The sequence below is a fragment of the Solea senegalensis genome, linkage group LG10 (assembly GCF_019176455.1).
Source record: "Solea senegalensis isolate Sse05_10M linkage group LG10, IFAPA_SoseM_1, whole genome shotgun sequence".
NCBI lineage: Eukaryota > Metazoa > Chordata > Actinopteri > Pleuronectiformes > Soleidae > Solea > Solea senegalensis.
The window spans coordinates 19,586,168-19,603,842 of record NC_058030.1 but is presented as its reverse complement, the minus strand read 5'-3'; the positions used below and the strand labels follow the sequence as shown (position 1 = coordinate 19,603,842).

The window sequence follows — 17,675 nt, the reverse complement described above, 5'->3', positions numbered from 1 at the left end:
CACTTTAAGTATTTTATCTAGTATATACTGTAAAAAACCCAAAAACAACTACATTTATTTGAAAAGATAATTACAGTGTTGTTTTCAGGTCTTCCTCCAGGTTCATGTTGTATGGTTGACTTAATGAATGAATGAATGAAAAATATATTACATTTACTGACTCTAAAACATGCATTTAGTGTAAAGTTACTATTTGATATTAATTTAAGATACTAAGAGATTAAATTTGTATGCTCAGATGAACAGCGTGGGTGTGGTTTGATCAGATTAGATTACCTGAAACCAAGCAGGTTATTGATCAATCCTGATTATTGCACACACGTCCAAGAACATCTGCAATTTTTTCCAACGACAGAAATCTCTCACATGGCAGAAATTGGACATAATATTGTATATAAATCTTTATCCAGTATATCCAGTAAATGTACACATGTATGCAAGAGTAAAGGCTAAAATGTTGAGATTTTGGTGATATACTCTCTAGAAGCGTAACTCATTATTAAGAGCTTGATTCTGCACCACTGTCCTCTCGTGTGGGCGATGTCTCCTGTTCAGGCTACTTTCCAGCAGCATGAGGAAATGTGCTGGTGTTAGTTTAACGAATATCAGATCACTTCACATGTATATAGGACCTATAGGACCTGTAGGTAAATGTCACTAAAAGGTTTTCTACGTAAGATCAGATAAAGGCTGCCAACCATTAACAGGTGACGGGAATCAACAGCAAGCAGATATAGATGTTTAAACACACACCAGAAGAAAAAGCAAAAAATTAGGACTATAATCCTGGTTTGTGTTTATACTTTAATCTAGATTTCATTGATTTTTCTTACGCTTATGTTGTCATTATTATCTGTTTTATTTATTAATTGACTGGCTCATTTAAATCCATGTATTTCATGATTAGTTGTGATCAATTTACTAACTAATTTGAACACGTAATAGAAAACGTGACATGAATACAGGAGGCTAATGTTTGTTTGTGGCGGCAGACTGTGCGGTGTGACCTTGGAAGGGAGGGTGTTTATTTATTTTCTATTTGCCTTTGTTTGCTTCGGTCTAAAATTTATTTAGATTTTTTTGTATTTGTTTGATAATTATCAAAAAATATACATCACTGGGATCATCTACATCATCTACTGCTCTATCCTCCACCAGAGGGTCGTGGGGGTGCTGTTATCTATATAGCGCCTTTCATTATGTACTGTTGCTCAGAGAGGTACGAGGAGAACCTTTCCAAAACCACTCCTGAGAGCTCGAACACATCTCCAAGTCTATTAATCAGAATCTTTTGATAAACAGTGTCAACAGAGAGAGATCTAATAAAAGCAGCCATCATGATGACCAACACGTGAAGTAATTAGATGAAGATGATAATAAACAATTCAATATTTATGTTCTTGATTTCAGAATGGAAATCTAAGATGTTTCACTGTGATATTAATTATCCAAGTCTAATAGAGATTTAAAAAGTACCACCTTACATCACTCACCAGTCCTTGACACCCTCATGTACAGTAGTTGTAGTGCAGCCAGTCTGGACTGGACACTGTCTGTCTTTGTCCAGACTCCGCATTCACAGGCAGTATTTCGGTGAAGTGAATTGTGGTCCACTTCATATTAGCTCTGCAAAGGGGGAGAAAGAAAATCACATTGTGTAAACCGTTTTCTGCAGTTTATCTAGGACTGGTTATTGTAAGGGAGCATGAAGTTTTGGACAAAAGATTGATTCCAGACAATGTCAGAAATGTAAATGTTATGTTGTAACTATGATGCAATTCCTCCCCCTTTTGTAACGTGAGTCATTTATTTCATAATATGAAAACAGCTCAGATAGGAGACTCAAGAAAGGCGCTGCCTGTTGAATGTCAACTGGGCTGTGTTGTAATATCTCCAGTTAAACAGTAGATGGCGCATAAAAAATGCAATTCATCCTTCTGTCTGGAGAGTCACCATTTTCTTATGATGCAACGTCCGCCACATTTTATGTGCCCTAAAACTAAAACATACCAAGGTGTGTTTGTCATGAGGTGGCATCAGCAGCCACGTGGAGATGATTCATTTATGTCATAGACTGTATATATATTTTGTATATTTATTATTATTTTTTTTTTTCAGTGCATATTTATGAGACATTGTCTATAATGGCACATGAACCTCAAGTTTTTTACATATTATTTTATTTTATAGTACAGTAGCTGTTATTTAATGTAATAACTCTGCTTACTTTTCTCATAAAAGATAACTTTTTTGTTATAGTAAATCTTAATTTACACATGAAACACTTTTTTGTTTAGTATGATAGTATATAATCTAAAATTTAGTGCAAAAACTCTGCTTAATTTGCACATTAAAGCAAAAAATGTCTATTGTTTTGTATCATAGTATAATACTTAGTATTTAGTATAATTTGTCGTACTATACTATTACTGTTTTCTGTGTTTGTTTCAGAATATTTGTGTTTTTAATGCTGTGTCCTGACTGGAAGACATTCTTATATGGGACATATAAAAGAGGAGTGAAATGAATAATGTATGGACAAAGTGTTTGCTGTGAATGTACAAAGAGAGACGTCAGGATGTTTAACAGTATGTATCTTCCCTATGTGTAATTAGTAATACACACGCGGGGTGTCAGCTCCATCATTCTTCTCCTCTGTTATTAACTTTAGTGTGGAGGACACGCAGCGGTCACCGTGGTAACGTAACACCGCTGTTCTCGGACAAAAGTGTCGTAAACGTGTCTGTGGTTCGACAGTAAAATGAAGACCTTCTCAATTAGATGAACGAGTTCGTGTCAGACCCACGCGTTGAACAAGAACACCGACTCACCGCCGCATCCTGTCGTGGGGACGTGACCAAGAACATGCTCCACGGCCTTGGATCCGCCCAATCGTGTTATGAATGCTGTGACGTCACGTCCACGGAGGGAGGCTGTCTTTAAATAGCGGGGCTGTCCTCCTTCCGCAGCCTCTGCACTTCTGCGCAAAAGCTGCACTGAGGGAGAAGAAGAGCCGAACACTCCAGCTTCGCTTTACACACTTTTAACTGACGCTTAAAGGTAAAACTTTGCCGCCATTTTCTCTCTTTACACTATTTATTATCATGTGACGCCTTCACGTCGTGTAACTGTTGACTGCTGGTGAAAAGCAGACGAGCTCAGGCTTCACCAACCTGCTGCGCACTTTACGTGAAGGGGAGTTCCTTTAGATAACATCACTGCGATTGATTGGATGGACCTTTCTCTTCCTGTTGCTGTTTGTTTGTCTTTAAACGATTACGTTTGGTGCAATGATGGGTTGTTTTGTATAAAACAGGGTTAGTTGGAGCAGAATAATGAAGGCCTGTCAGTGTAATTGTGTGAATGTATGTTTTATATGTATATACAGTAGTTCTAGTGTGATTTGAGCGTATGTAATGTGTGATATTAAACAATGAGGGTCTATGTAACGGTGAGTGTGATGTGAGGTGGTTACATCATTGCCCGTGATACCTGCTACACAGTAATGGCCTCGAGCTGGAACAGGAAATGCTCTGTATATACATTCTATAGTCTGTGCTCTTGATGCTGCTCATGATTAAGTTTCACTTTAACCGCTTGATGACCTACTGATGTTCGACTTAATCTCATTTTACACCCCTTTCCCCCTTATTGATGTGCATGTGCTGTGTAATGGACTGGCAAGATATGACTGAATGTCAGTGGCATACTGGGAAATTACAGGGGCACAGGCTCAAGTGGGGGGAAAGGGGGCACCCCAACCCCCCTCATAATTAATATACATTTACAGTATTTATCTCAGCAACCAAACACTCATGCAACGGTTTTACAGGCCTACTCAACAAGTCTCTTCCTAAATTACAGATTTGAAAACAAAACAAAATGGCTGCTATCTTTAAGGAATCACACTACTGCAATGTTGGTGATATGATACAATATATAATAAAAATATAAAATTAAATAAATTAAATTGTTTTCAACTAGTGCTATGGATGCAGGGTTGTTGAGGAACATTTGGCAGTTTCAGCCTGTGAAATATAAACTTAAACTTGTTGATCCTTTCTACTGCACAGTGGAAATAAAGTTCAGCTGTGCTGCTGTTAAATTCCTCCAGACTTTGCAATTCAGAAGGCAAATAACAGTTTGTTTGATCGCATCTGAGATTTAGCTATCGCCTGCAAGATATAACAGACCTGACTCCCTGTCAGAGCTCAGGCCAACTAGATGGTCTAAAGAAGTAAATGACATAGTATTAGTAGTGTTCGTCCCAGAAATCTGTAGAATCAACCTCTCATTCTCGCTTTCCAACCATATTGCATTCAATTCTTAGCCTCAACCCTTACTGTCATCCTCATTCAGGTGTGCTACTAAATAGTTATTCAGTTTTTTTTTAGGCATGTTGTGAAAAATAAAAAAGTTAGGCTGAGTGGAAAATATATATATGAAGCATTCCTTTTCCTCGTGTGCGTGTGTAACAAACCCGACTAACCTCAGGATTACAGAATGCTGTGCACTTCTAAAGGGACAGATAATTGGATAAAGGGAGCCTCACGATTAAGAGAGAGATTAAGTATCCCCCCCTCCCTGGGAAGGTATTATTACAATCTATCAGATGTCACGTCCGCCATGGGACCAGCATCTACCAGAGAAACCCCTTAATCACGCTGGTGAAGCCTGGCGAGCACATGGCCACTGCAGACTAAACGGAAAACCTAAGTAGTCGCTGGTGACGTCATGGTCTTCCCTGCACGAACGCAGCAGCCTGCAGCACTTTCCCTGAAAGTGGTTACCATGGAGACCTAGAGGAGTAGTGCTGTCGAGCATGTGTCATCTGTGGACCATTTTATGGGGCGGCAGACTGAGAAGTGCTAAAACAGGAACCTTGTGGTTGATGTAAATGTGGTTTTTAGTCAATGGGGAAAGGGCGAATATTCATTTGTGTACTGCTGTCGAAAGAGAGGGGAAATTCAAGCCTGGCGCCATCAGCAGGAGGGAAGCAGTCACGTCCGCAGCTGTGAAGGCCTGCTGCTACCTGCCAGACACAACAGCTCTTAATCCCCTCACGCCCCTCCCTTCTCCCCTCACCTCTTCTCCTTTTACCTGTCTTTTTCTATCACTGCTTTCTTGTCATAGAAAATGTTTTGTTTTTTATTTGACCATCGTGTCACTCACTTGTCTCCGTGTGTCTTTCCACCTTCAACAGATGTCCACCAAGGAAAAGCTGATTGGTCATGTGATGAAGGAGGAGCATGTCGGGAGCAGGAACAAGGTGACGGTGGTGGGCGTTGGCATGGTGGGCATGGCCTCCGCCATCAGCATTCTCCTCCAGGTGAGACAGACACACAGAGAGAGAGGGACATTTGTGATATTTGGTTATGTAAATATGTGGTGTAGCATGAGCAAAAGGGGGAAAAAAAGTAATTGAAAGTTGAACTGTAGTTGCACAGTTATTGCAGTATTTGGTTCAATAAACAAAAGGTAATTTGTGGCTAAATCCAGTCATAAGGCAATAAAAGGTTTAGTCTCAAAGGGTTGAAGTCACATTCGTGTCATCATTTGTGGAGAAAGCAAGCGTTACTTTGTTACACAGAACAAGACCAGGAAACACTTCACTTCCCCTCATATGTTCCTCCTCCACTCACAAAAATGTAGCTTCCACTTATGCTGAGAATTAACAGGCAAAGAAAAACCAGATTTTAAAATGAACAGTGTTCGTTTTTCTTTACTCTTCTCTCAGTATCTTAAAGTGAGGAATAACAAAAGAGTGGGGTCTTTAGGGGCCAGGCCGCAAGGAATTCCATCTTCCCTTGTGTAAATAAACCAAACTGTGCACACACTCTGTAGGTCCAGTCCCATAGCAGATGCAGCTGCAATTTTATCTCAGACAATGAATTTTTGCCCTTGTGTGGGAGTTTAAGGCTCATGTGATGCAGAATGCACATTCTGTTCCACATCAGGAGAACTGTATTCCAATTCATCTGCTGCTAGACAATCCAGGCAGGGAAATGGGGCCAGAAAAACAACCCTAAAGACGTTTGCATTTATTGAACCTTTGAACATATACCTTTAGAAAATGTTCACTTCTCTGGCCCTGAGATGTCAGAATGACCTGTCTTGTGTAATCAGGACTTGTGTGACGAGCTGGCTCTGGTCGACGTGATGGAAGACAAACTGAAGGGTGAGGCCATGGACTTGCAACACGGATCCCTCTTCCTCAAGACACACAAGATTGTGGCTGACAAAGGTGAGAGTGCACACACAAAAAGAAATAGCTGAACGACCTGAAAAGAAACTACGATTCTTTAAGTGTGAACACTAATTTCTGTATTTATTTTGTCACAGACTACAGTGTGACGGCCAACTCCAAGGTGGTGGTTGTGACTGCTGGTGCTCGTCAGCAGGAGGGCGAGAGCCGCCTCAACCTGGTGCAGCGCAACGTCAACATCTTTAAGTTCATCATCCCCAACATCGTCAAGTACAGCCCCAACTGCATCCTGATGGTGGTCTCCAACCCAGGTCAGGCTGGAGCGAATGTGAATGGAAAAGTGGACGTTGAAGTGATATGAAACTGATTTTCAAGGCTCATTTCCCCTTGTTCTTCATCCTCCTTTAGTGGACATCCTGACCTACGTGGCATGGAAGCTGAGCGGCCTCCCCCGTCACCGGGTCATTGGCTCCGGCACCAACCTGGACTCTGCCCGTTTCCGCCACCTCATGGGAGAGAGGCTCAGCATCCACCCTTCAAGCTGCCACGGCTGGATTGTCGGGGAGCACGGAGACTCCAGTGGTATGTAGCTCCGACTATAAATAGACCCTCGTCTCGTCTTCTACTGTACCGCTGTCTCTTTTGAATCTTTTTGAATACACTTTCAGCATTTAAGAGTGATTTAATGATGATTTTACTTTATATCTGTTTCTCTTAGTGCCTGTGTGGAGCGGCGTGAATGTTGCTGGAGTTTCTCTGCAGAGCCTCAACCCACAAATCGGGGCCGAGGGCGACAGTGAGAACTGGAAATCGGTACATAAGAGCGTTGTTGACGGGTGAGTACACATCCCTGGATCATTTGAAAGTACTCCCGGAACTCCTCTGCAACACTTTCTCACACTCTGCCTTTTTGCATGTGGGCCTTGTGTCCGGCACAAAGGTTGCAGCCATAAACATGGTGGAACACATCTTTTCAGGTTCAGTGGCCCACAATCGTGGCTGCTGATTAAATGTAAAACAGTTAGTGTTGTGTGGTCACAAATCCCACCTGCCACAACTGTAACCAGTGGAGCTGGGTGAGGAATGTGACCATGGAAGTGAGCCAAAGGCAGGCGGAGGCACGTTAATACGGTGTAGCACTGTGGTATCATAGGTTTACACATCCATAATAAAAGCTACGCTCTGCTCTTAACTTGTGGTTTTCCAGGTTGTCAGGGAGCTCAGTTATGTACAGCACGTGTCTCGATGAAGGAAAGGGGAAATGCTTATTTGAGGAATATAATTATTTAGGGAAATGCATTTTTGTGCTTTCCCTAGTTCAAAGGTTTTTCTTGGTCATTCTGTCTTGTAATTCCTCCTTGCCTTAGTCAGTCTTCATGTACATGTCACCAGTGTATAACTTGAATATCATGTCATGTCAAATGGCAGGATTTTCCGGATGAAAACATCAAATTTCAGTTTTCTTTTTGAGTATTTTCTCTGATTGTGCTGTATGTGTGCACTGCAGAGCCTATGAGGTCATCAAGCTGAAGGGCTACACTTCCTGGGCCATTGGCATGTCCGTGGCCAATCTGGTGGAAAGCATCGTGAAGAACATGCGCAAAGTGCACCCCGTGTCTACACTTGTCAAGGTGAGGGCCCCCCCCGCACATCACCCCACTGTTGAACACTTAACACCCGTTGCACATTTAGCCGATGAGCGACGTGTTGCCCTGCTCACCTCCTCTTCCTCCTCCTCCTCTCCGTCTGTTAGGGCATGTATGGCGTGAAGGACGAGGTCTTCCTTAGCATCCCATGCGTGCTGGGCAACAGCGGCCTGACGGATGTCATTAACATGACACTGAAGCCCGAGGAGCAGAAGCAGCTGGTGAAGAGCGCCGAGACCCTGTGGGACGTACAGAAGGACCTCACCATGTAAAGATGCATCCACGCTGAAACCACACCAAGCACTGTATGGTTACCGCCTCCCCCCCAGCCTGCTGTACCTCCTGTGTGTGCGTGTGTCCCCCCAACTGCAATGGACAAATTAGACCGACAAGTATCTTAAAAAGGCTGAGAGTCCGTACCCGAGATCAACGGAAGCTAGATTTTTAGTTTCAGATGTTGACACAAGGGTTATCATTTTCCATTGTTGCCTCCCACTTGCTTTCCTCACTCTTATTACTCAATAACCATAATATATCTCACACCTTTCAGCATCTGGACTCAGCCTTTCATAGAGAGAGTATCTACTGTGTTGTCCGTCTCTACATCAAATTGTAAGGCCTTTGTGCATTGAATGTGTTATACTGTGTATTCTATGTACTGTATGTAATTCTGTACTGTTGCTGTTACTTCTGTGCACTCCTTGTTCTAGTCGGTATGTATGCCATGATTGTTACCAGTTGGTTTTACTTCCACACGGTTATCTCTGCTTATTATTTTTTTATTATTATTTGGAGTAAAATAGAGACATTCCATTCTCTATGAGGAAAAAAAAATCCACGTCAAGTCGTGGCAGCATTGCTGTTTATCACTGGGCCAAACTCCTGTGATACCAAAGTATCTCGAGAAACGCAATGAAACTGGTTGGCACTGAAGCCTTTTTTTTTTTTAACACAACCAAACCACAAGTGCACTAATGGGGGGAAAAAAAGAAACTTATATTGAAGGGAAGAAAGGGAAAGCTGATGACAAGAGATTTTAAGCTGGTGCTAAGATAGTGACTTGCCATGGTTAAATCCAGCATAGAGATAACAGAGAGCCAACGGAACGAGTCAACTAGGAAAATAAACTTGATGTTGGGTTATTAATTTTAATTTATACGGAGGGTAACAATCTTGACTTTTGTTTTGTTTTTTTGGCACACAAAATAAATTCCCTGAAAAAGACTTATATTTATTCAAGATATTTTAAGATATAAAAACAGTAACAGAAATGAATGAGGATATTTATAACCATTACTGCTGTTGAGAACTATTCATGTGTTAATGTTACAACATTAGATATGGTTGATGAATCAGTTATGGACTCACTGTCATGGCAGCTAGATGTGACAAAAATGAATTTGTCGTTAACATCGAATAAATCTGCCAGGATGATGATGATACCAGTCGTGTTTGAGTCTGTGTTTTTATCCCACCGTGTAGAAGGCAGTTTGTGTTCACAGTGATCATAGGAATGAAATACAGTTAGATCACATCAAATATTGGTTTGGAGTCAAAACAAAAGGGATTGTAAAAAACTTAAATTACACTCACCGTTCACCCGTTAAACTGTTTTTTAACACAGATATCCAATCAGCCAATCACACGGCAGCAACTCATTACATGTAGGCGTGGTCAGGACCAGCTCAAGTTCAAATTGAGAGAAAGAAAATGGTTGTTGGAGCCAAATGATGTACTAGGGTTTACAGAGAATGGTCTGGAAAAGAGAAAACACATCCAGTGAGCAGCAGCAATCAGGGAAAAAATGCATTGTTTATCTCAAAGGTCAGAGATGAACGGCCCGAATGGCTGGAGATGACAGAACGGCAACAGTAACTCAGACACCAAGTTATTCAACAATCTGAACACACAACATATCAAACCCTGAAGCAGATGGGCTCCAGCAGCAACACCTGCCACCATAAGGTGTCCTGTGTATCTAATAAAGTGAACACTAAATTATCAATTGAAATGATGTCGGAGAAATGAACCATTAAATCAGATTTACTTTATTTGCACTGATTTACATAAATCTACAGATATAAAAGAACAGGTGGTTGATTTGGAAACAAGAAAAAAAAAAAACAGCAGATAACCTATCATACATTTCAAAGTGCATTTAGTAAAAGGCTAATTTAAATGAGACCTGGTTTTAAACTTTACATAAGTTAACCTTTTTTGATTAGTACTATCGTCCTTTATTTCATTTTTCCCTTCTCCAACACTCTGGTTCTATTCACAACGTTTTGCTGAAAACTGGACATAAGTGGACAGCACAAGGAAAATAGAAAAGTAAAAAAAAGAAAAGAATTTGTTTTTCTTTGTAATACTTTTTAGATGCAAGTATGTCAAGACTGCTACCAGCATGAATTAGAGAGTGTACAGAGTTAAACGACCACTGTACGTGACTGGTGAGAGCAGTCAGAGAGTAAACCTGAGCAGCTGATACAAGATAAAAGCACCTCATTCACGCTGCTGTGAAAACAAACGGATCGGGGGGAAATAAAAGTGATCAGGAACCCAAAACCCAACTCAGACCAGCACAGACACAGTTCAGGTCCACGGTTATCTTCACTTCTACTGTATGAATTGAGATTCATGGCTACTGAATATGACTCAGACCTCACACACAGCATTTAATCCTGAGTCTGAACTCCTGTCCTTACCAAAAGGTTACTCTGGGTATTTATATCAGAGCCTAACCTTTTCACTTTGAGGGATGTGGAGCTCTGGACAAATGAGGCTCTCTACAAAGCCCCTCTCTACTCACCCCTGACAATTTGTGCTTACTAACCAAATTACTTTGTCTGACAAAAGGGGGCTGTGAACAGAACCTGTGGGGCCACCCTGCACTGCAGCAATATACAGGTCCACACACCAACTCATAACCCAGCGACGCCACAGACGCTCAGTCCACATGTCGCATTCATTCCACACAGTCACAACACCTCACTTTCACCAGTATGGCATGTGCAGGCTTTCATGTCAACCCCAGTGCCTGTTACACAAAACAAGTGTTTTTCCATATATATATATATATATATATATATATATATATATATATATATATATATATATATATATATATATATATATATATATATATATATGTATATATATATATATATATATATGTGTATATGTATATGTATATATATATATATAGAGAGAGAGATACATATATATACATATATACATATGTATATGTATATATATATATATATATATATATATATATATATATATGTGAACACTGTAAAGGGCCACAAATATAAAAAATGTTTCTTTGTGTCTGGGTGATGATTGTTCATGTATAATAATCTTAAAGACATTTTTTGTTCACATCAAAATATAAATTGTCACACTACAACTGTGGCCACTCAGTATGAAACGTTCCTGTGGTGAACGAGATGGTCCGACTGCTCAGATTTATAGTCGCAGAGATTTAAGAAAAGAAAAAAAAAAAAAAAGAGAGAGAAAAGAAAACGAGCAGCAGTTTGAAATACAAGAAGAAATTAAAAAGGGAGTAAAACAGTTGAAAGGGAGTAGAGGAGAGAATGGAGATATGAAAGCTTCCAGTTAGTCAGTGTGGAGGTCAATAGAGATCACTGAGGCCAGCAGTCTTGCGGGCTTTCTGCATGAGGGCTCGAAGCTGGAACTGCTTCCTGGACAGAAGACGTACGTGCTGCAATGACAGAGAATCAGATTTGGTCAATAAGAAACGTCAGGGTTATGTAGAGGCTGATCAGCTGATCAGAACCAAGTCCTCTTTGCCTCAATTGGCAAACCGGAGGATTACATCCAGCTTTTATATGCAGTCTATGATAATTAAGGGTGAGTTATGGCTGACATTGCCCAATGACAACATCTTTTTAAACACCTTATAAAAATGGCCTTCACTTAATGCCACTTTTAACACATCATTTATATTGAATATTCGTCTCACTTTTTAATTTTGTTTTATACTTGTTTAAACTACATCTCTTATTTTAAACTTGTACGTCTTTAACAATTTAAGAGTTAACCTTTATGTTGACACTATTCATTTAAATGAGTATATCTTCTAAATGTCTGTGTGTGATTATTTATATACAGTACATTGACCTAATGTCTGCTGCAAATTATTTGTTGTTGTGTTTAGTCTCATTTCTTATATTCTTATATCCTTAAATCACCTTAAGGAAAACCTCCAGGTCTATGACGCCCCTGCGGAGAGCCTCTCCCAGGTAGAAGATAGTGTCCTCAATGGCGTTCTCCTCAGCATACAGGTTTAGGATCTGTTTGTAAAGCGGCGCGGTTGGCACAATGACATCATCAATGTCATTGTTCTCCGACTGGTTCTCCATCTTCTCCAGAGCCTCGCTCAGCTCATCGTCCTTTCTCTTGAGCAGCTCGATATTTCTGTCCACCTCAGTCTATGACATAACAGAAACCATAAGGTCCTTAGTTTATTTTATTATGGAAAAGATAATAAAAGAAGGCTTAACAAAATATACACTGATGTAAGATTAAAAAGAGGAGGATTGCTCACCACTTCTTGGTCCAGTCTTGAGACCATCTCCTCTAATTTCTGATGTCCTTTCTTCAGGTCTTCCTCTGTTCGCTTCAGAGCGTCCAGCTCAGCCTGAGCTCTGTCCATCTCCTCCTTCATCCTCCAGCGAAGCTTGTCACTGACTGCTGAAATGAGAGATGCACGGATGGTGTCCTCACCAATGGTGCCATCCCGACTTGGACCTTATGCGAGAGCAAAAAGTGAAAAGAAATGATTGTCAACTCATTTAGGTCACACCTTAAATTCATCACAATTGATATTCATTCATGTAATCACTCGTGACACATCTTGCATGAAAAAGCCCATAAACCAGTGAAAATCCAAATAAGGCTTTGACTATTATTTTCATAATCTAAAGTTAGTTAGTTAGTTTTTATTAATCCCCTTAGGGAAAGTATTCCTCTGCATTTTGACCCATCCTACAATTAGGAGCAGTGGGCTGCCACACTGAGTGGCGCCCGGGGAGCATTGGGGGGGTTGGGTACCTTGCTCAGGGGTACCCCAGCCCTTTTTGGCCGGGTGGGGATTTGAACCGGCGACCCTCTGGTTCCAAGTCAAGTTCCCTTTCCAAAATATTAATAGATTATATAATAATCGAATCATATATTATTTATTTCCACAATTTATTAGTTGTTTCTTCTATAAAATGGTAAAAAAGAAGCTGAAATGTCAGAACTTATATTACAAACAGATATCGCACTCAAACCGATTAAACAATTACCAAAATAGACGGTTATTAATTTACTTGTCAATTGTTAATCAATTAACAGACTTATTGTTGCAACCCTGAATTCAACAGAACTTTTAAACTGTAGTTTATCAAGCCTTTTTGGTGGATTGCATAATCTTGAAACTTTCTCATTAAAACCAAAGAAATGCATTTACAAACATATTTGTAAAATAAGACTTTCTAATATCATCTTATATAAACTTCATCACAAAGTACAGTGTCAAAAGCTGCCAAACAGCAGGTTATGTAAGTGTAAAGTGCACTGATGGTGGTGGTGGATGTCTTCAGAGTCATGACCACCTCACGTGTAGTCTGGAGTCAGCGCTACAAATGTCAGAGTTGATCAGGCCTTATGATCTCAGTAGTTTTCAGGCAAACCCATTTCTTCTTCTCGGCTAAATATAGGATATGTTTAAACTCCTCCTCCTTCACCAGCTTTTCATTGGTGGCAACTGGTGCTGGGACGGCAGCAGGGGCCCGATGATCCTTCTGTCTTTGTGTGCAGTTACTGTTCCCATCCTAAATATATCAGCGTGTGCTTCAGAGGTGTAGGGTGTGCGGGCCTGAGTGGGGGCTGTTCATTTCTCTGCAGGGTCATCCTACCTTTTGGCCTTTAATGCTTGATGATCTAGTTACAGTGATGACCTTTAAGTGTCTGCTATGAACCCCAAGAATATCATAGGAAGGTTGGAGTTTGAGTTAGAAGGTCATGTGTCTTGGGTCAAAGTTAAATTACAATCACAGAAATCAAGTCACTGTATTGTAAACCTTGATATAACAGAAGTGGTTGTACAAGTAAATGCCTTCTTACAAACACAATTTTATAAACATATAACGTCCACATTTACACGTTATTCAAGTTCAAATTTGAATCTGAATCAAATTTAAATCTGTGTTCTTCTTAAAGATGAAAGACGACACAAATCCCAGTGTATAACATGGGGAGAGCTAATTTGTGTCTAACATTTCCAACTACTTTCTAACGTTCTGCAAATGTACTTAGCAACCCATTTGTAGGTTCTGACCCAGTCTCTGGGGATGACTGATCTAGACAGTGAAAGTAACGCATACCAACTGTGGAGACTGGAGTCTGGGTGGGGTAGTGTGCAGGGCCTCCAGCGGCTGTGTAAGAGTTGCTCCCTGGGTACTGGTATCCAGGATAGCCTCTGTAAAAACATGCATTATCAATGAAGAGCTAACACTTAATATTTTCTACTTAGAAAACTTATAAGATGCAGCTGACACAACTGTCCTGGATTTTAGCAACGGATACACTTATCTGCTTCAAAAGAAACCACAAAGAAAAGTCAGGACAGTTTTTCGGGTGGGAAACGCTGTGCACAAAGTGAAAGAGAGAGGTCTGTAGGTTTGAGAGCTGCTAGGCAAACATCTTACCCAGGGTTAGGGTTTGCGCCGTAGGTTGACACAGCAGGCATGCCAGGCATGTAGGAAGCTGAGATCATGAGAGAGAGAGAGAGAGAGAAACAATTACATCGCTTTGCTGTGAGCACCATCTGGTGCTGAATCTTAAAAAGTACATTATTTTAAATGAGCAGTGCACTTTTTAACTGACTCAATAAGTTAACATTTCTGTTATGATTTCATATGCAGGCTGTGGACCCTGCTGTTCAACCAGTTGACACTGTAAGACAACATCTCACTACACTACGATTTCCCTGTTTACAATAAAAGCTTGTGTCACTCACGATTTGGCGGTCCAGTTGCTTGGAAGGACTGGTAGGGGGCTTGTGTAGTGGGACGCGAAAACACAGGGGGCTCCTCTCCAAACACCACAATCATCACCTGAATTAGGCCATATAGGTCTGACTGAGGCTGAAAGACGAACGGTGAAGGATACAGTTAGCTAGTCAATACAACAAACGCAAATCATTAACTTAAAACATCAACAGGCAAGTCAGTTTGACTTAAAAACTGAGACATAGTTACACCTATGGTTCATGAAACCTTTGTGCTGATATTTGTTTCAGAACATGACAATCATGTCAAACTTACATGCTTCCACTCATGTAGATAAGGCAGGTAGATCTTTCCATTTGCATCAATGTGCTTGCCCGTTTTGATCATCATGGCACTGGTAGGTTTGACAAAACATATGGGGGGGTTGAAGGGATATGTGTCTAGCAACCACAGACACACTGGGATGTTGTAGACATTGCCTGATGAAAACAAACACACAAAATATCATATTCTGTTTTTAAAAGCACATCAAGGAAATCTTCAGAGGAAATCTTCAGAAAAAATACATCTTTAGCAACTTTGTCTCCATAACAAGCAAGATTAATAATCCTAACCCAGCTGGGTTTTTCATTTGATATAGTATTTGGGACATATTATTTTGCAAATCCATGTTGGAACAATGTACAACGTAACTGTCCAGGAGAACGCAAATATAACATTCTTTACCTCTGTAGCTCACTGGTACTGTCCCAGTCAAGCTCATCAGATCTCTTGTGGAGCCATCATTAAACACTGAAATACAAGAGGATATGCTGACAACAAGGAAATAGCCTTTAAAATATACCATCATTGTATTAACAAGAAACACGAGACACAACATTTTACATCATTTAACTCACCATAAGCATCCATAACTGGCTTCAAGTCCTTGTACTGTGAGATGACATTGGTTAACTCACGTACAGAAAGATCTCTGTATTTGTATTGCTGGACAATGCCAACAAAGAAAAGGGAAATGTGTTGTATTAGTACATTTAAAATTAAGATACAACATATTGCAAGACAATCATAACAATACATCACAATATCTGCCTAACTGAAGAAATCAAAACATATTTTCTCTATTAATTCACAATATAGAGAACAAAGTGGATAAAGTCTATGTATTGAACGTGGCAGGGGCATCTCTTAAAGTAGCTTTTTCTGCCATTATCCTGCTGGAAACTCCCTTTTATTTAGCCAAGTTACCCTCATTCATTTGAGCTGCAACACCACAAGGAGAAATTAATTGGCCACATCCAGCAAATAAAACTGGCTGGGACTGATTAATTTAGAATGCCTTAATTTATTAATTAAAATATTAGCCCTGGAATAGTGATTATATATCACCAAATTGATATTTTGACACACCCATAATAATAACTGTAGGTAGTACTTTCAACAAACGCCCCAAAATTGCTCACTGTTTAAATAAAAATATCAGCTACTATCACACACACATATATATATACTCACAGTACATGTATATTATACATAATTGTCAATTTAATCAGTACAAACCACACTTGAAACATTTCAACTGTATTATAACACAAACTGTTGTTATATTTTACAGGCAACATAGCATATAAACAGGCAACAACATTCTATTTTCCTTATTTGAATCGTGTCATTCGTGAAGTACAAGCCAAACAAGAGCAAATCAACCTTTAATAACAACTTGAAATTTTACTTTCAACACAGGTTTCATTAAGTTGGTCATATTTGCAGTAGCAATAACAATACATTGTAACAATACAAGTGACAGTAGCTTAACACGTATCATTAGCCAGCCCTGACAACGAAATCATATATTTATGAGCAAACCAATGTTGTCGGCGAAACGGGAAGATAATTACGGAATTCTCAATTGCAGGAAATCGTAAGCGTTCACTTAGCTATTAGCGCCATGTTAAGTATCGGTAACTTTAGCTAACTTGCTATTGTTGGCAAATTGTTGCCACAACAGCAGCAGTAGCAGCAGGCTTACCTTCAGCATTTTCTTCAGGGCACCTTCATTGACAACTGCCATTGTTTCTGCGTGTGTGTTTGTACCGTTCTTGTCAATGTTTTGTGTGAGTAACCGGCTGTCTTTTTCAGGCCAGCTAGGGTGACAGCTAAAGCAAGCTAACGCTAGCTAGCGAGACTTCACTAAATGCTAGGCTAACGTTAGCCCAGACTAGGGGCCGACTACAGTTGAGACAATAATCGCGTTTCTATATGATACCTTTCCGTCGAACACCAGTGGTGTTTGCGTTGATGTGTCAAAATTCAATAAACCAAGTGAGAACAGAAAACAGACGAAAACAGTAAAGAAAGAGGCCGACAAACAAACACCCCGAAGATCAACACAAGGAATTTCCGGTTGTGCAGCTGACGGCTTCCGGTCCGCGTGTGACGTAATTTCTTATGAAGGATATTATACTTTATTATCTTATACTTTTGTACGTGTTTTCTGATGGAATTCACAATATCTGTCACTATATAATTTATCTATACTAAAATCCTTTCAAGGCCGAAATATCAAATGGATAAAGATTATGTCACAAACTGCAACACAAGGATGATACAAGGGAGCAATGTATCAACCGATCAATGAATATTTAAGACAAATATTTTATTAAATGGCATCAATATTAAAGGCAGAAAATGTAATAACAGATTGTTCAGACGTGAACAATCTGTTGGTACGTATTGTAACCATGAATATATTATGCAGAACTGGATATAGCACCGCCCCCTCTGCCTTGAAGACAATTTTGTCAT

General features: G+C 40.0%; 2 protein-coding genes across 2 annotated transcripts; one reads left to right on the top strand and one right to left on the bottom strand.

Annotated features, from left to right (window-relative positions):
• Nucleotides 1-2,966: 2,966 nt before the first annotated feature.
• ldha (lactate dehydrogenase A4) lies at nucleotides 2,967-9,293 on the top strand. The gene is made up of 8 exons (XM_044035926.1): nucleotides 2,967-3,060; nucleotides 5,204-5,329; nucleotides 6,127-6,244; nucleotides 6,343-6,516; nucleotides 6,614-6,787; nucleotides 6,924-7,041; nucleotides 7,713-7,836; nucleotides 7,959-9,293. Exons 2-8 carry the CDS (start codon nucleotides 5,204-5,206, stop codon nucleotides 8,121-8,123), a joined length of 999 nt encoding a protein of 332 aa, XP_043891861.1. The 5' UTR covers nucleotides 2,967-3,060; the 3' UTR covers nucleotides 8,124-9,293.
• Nucleotides 9,294-11,133: 1,840 nt separating this feature from the next.
• Nucleotides 11,134-17,286, bottom strand: tsg101a (tumor susceptibility 101a). The gene is made up of 10 exons (XM_044037001.1): nucleotides 16,900-17,286; nucleotides 15,770-15,857; nucleotides 15,597-15,662; nucleotides 15,186-15,349; nucleotides 14,879-15,005; nucleotides 14,568-14,625; nucleotides 14,244-14,338; nucleotides 12,422-12,624; nucleotides 12,066-12,305; nucleotides 11,134-11,575 (listed from the first exon to the last, which is right to left on the bottom strand). Exons 1-10 carry the CDS (start codon nucleotides 16,939-16,941, stop codon nucleotides 11,486-11,488), a joined length of 1,173 nt encoding a protein of 390 aa, XP_043892936.1. The 5' UTR covers nucleotides 16,942-17,286; the 3' UTR covers nucleotides 11,134-11,485.
• Nucleotides 17,287-17,675: the final 389 nt, after the last annotated feature.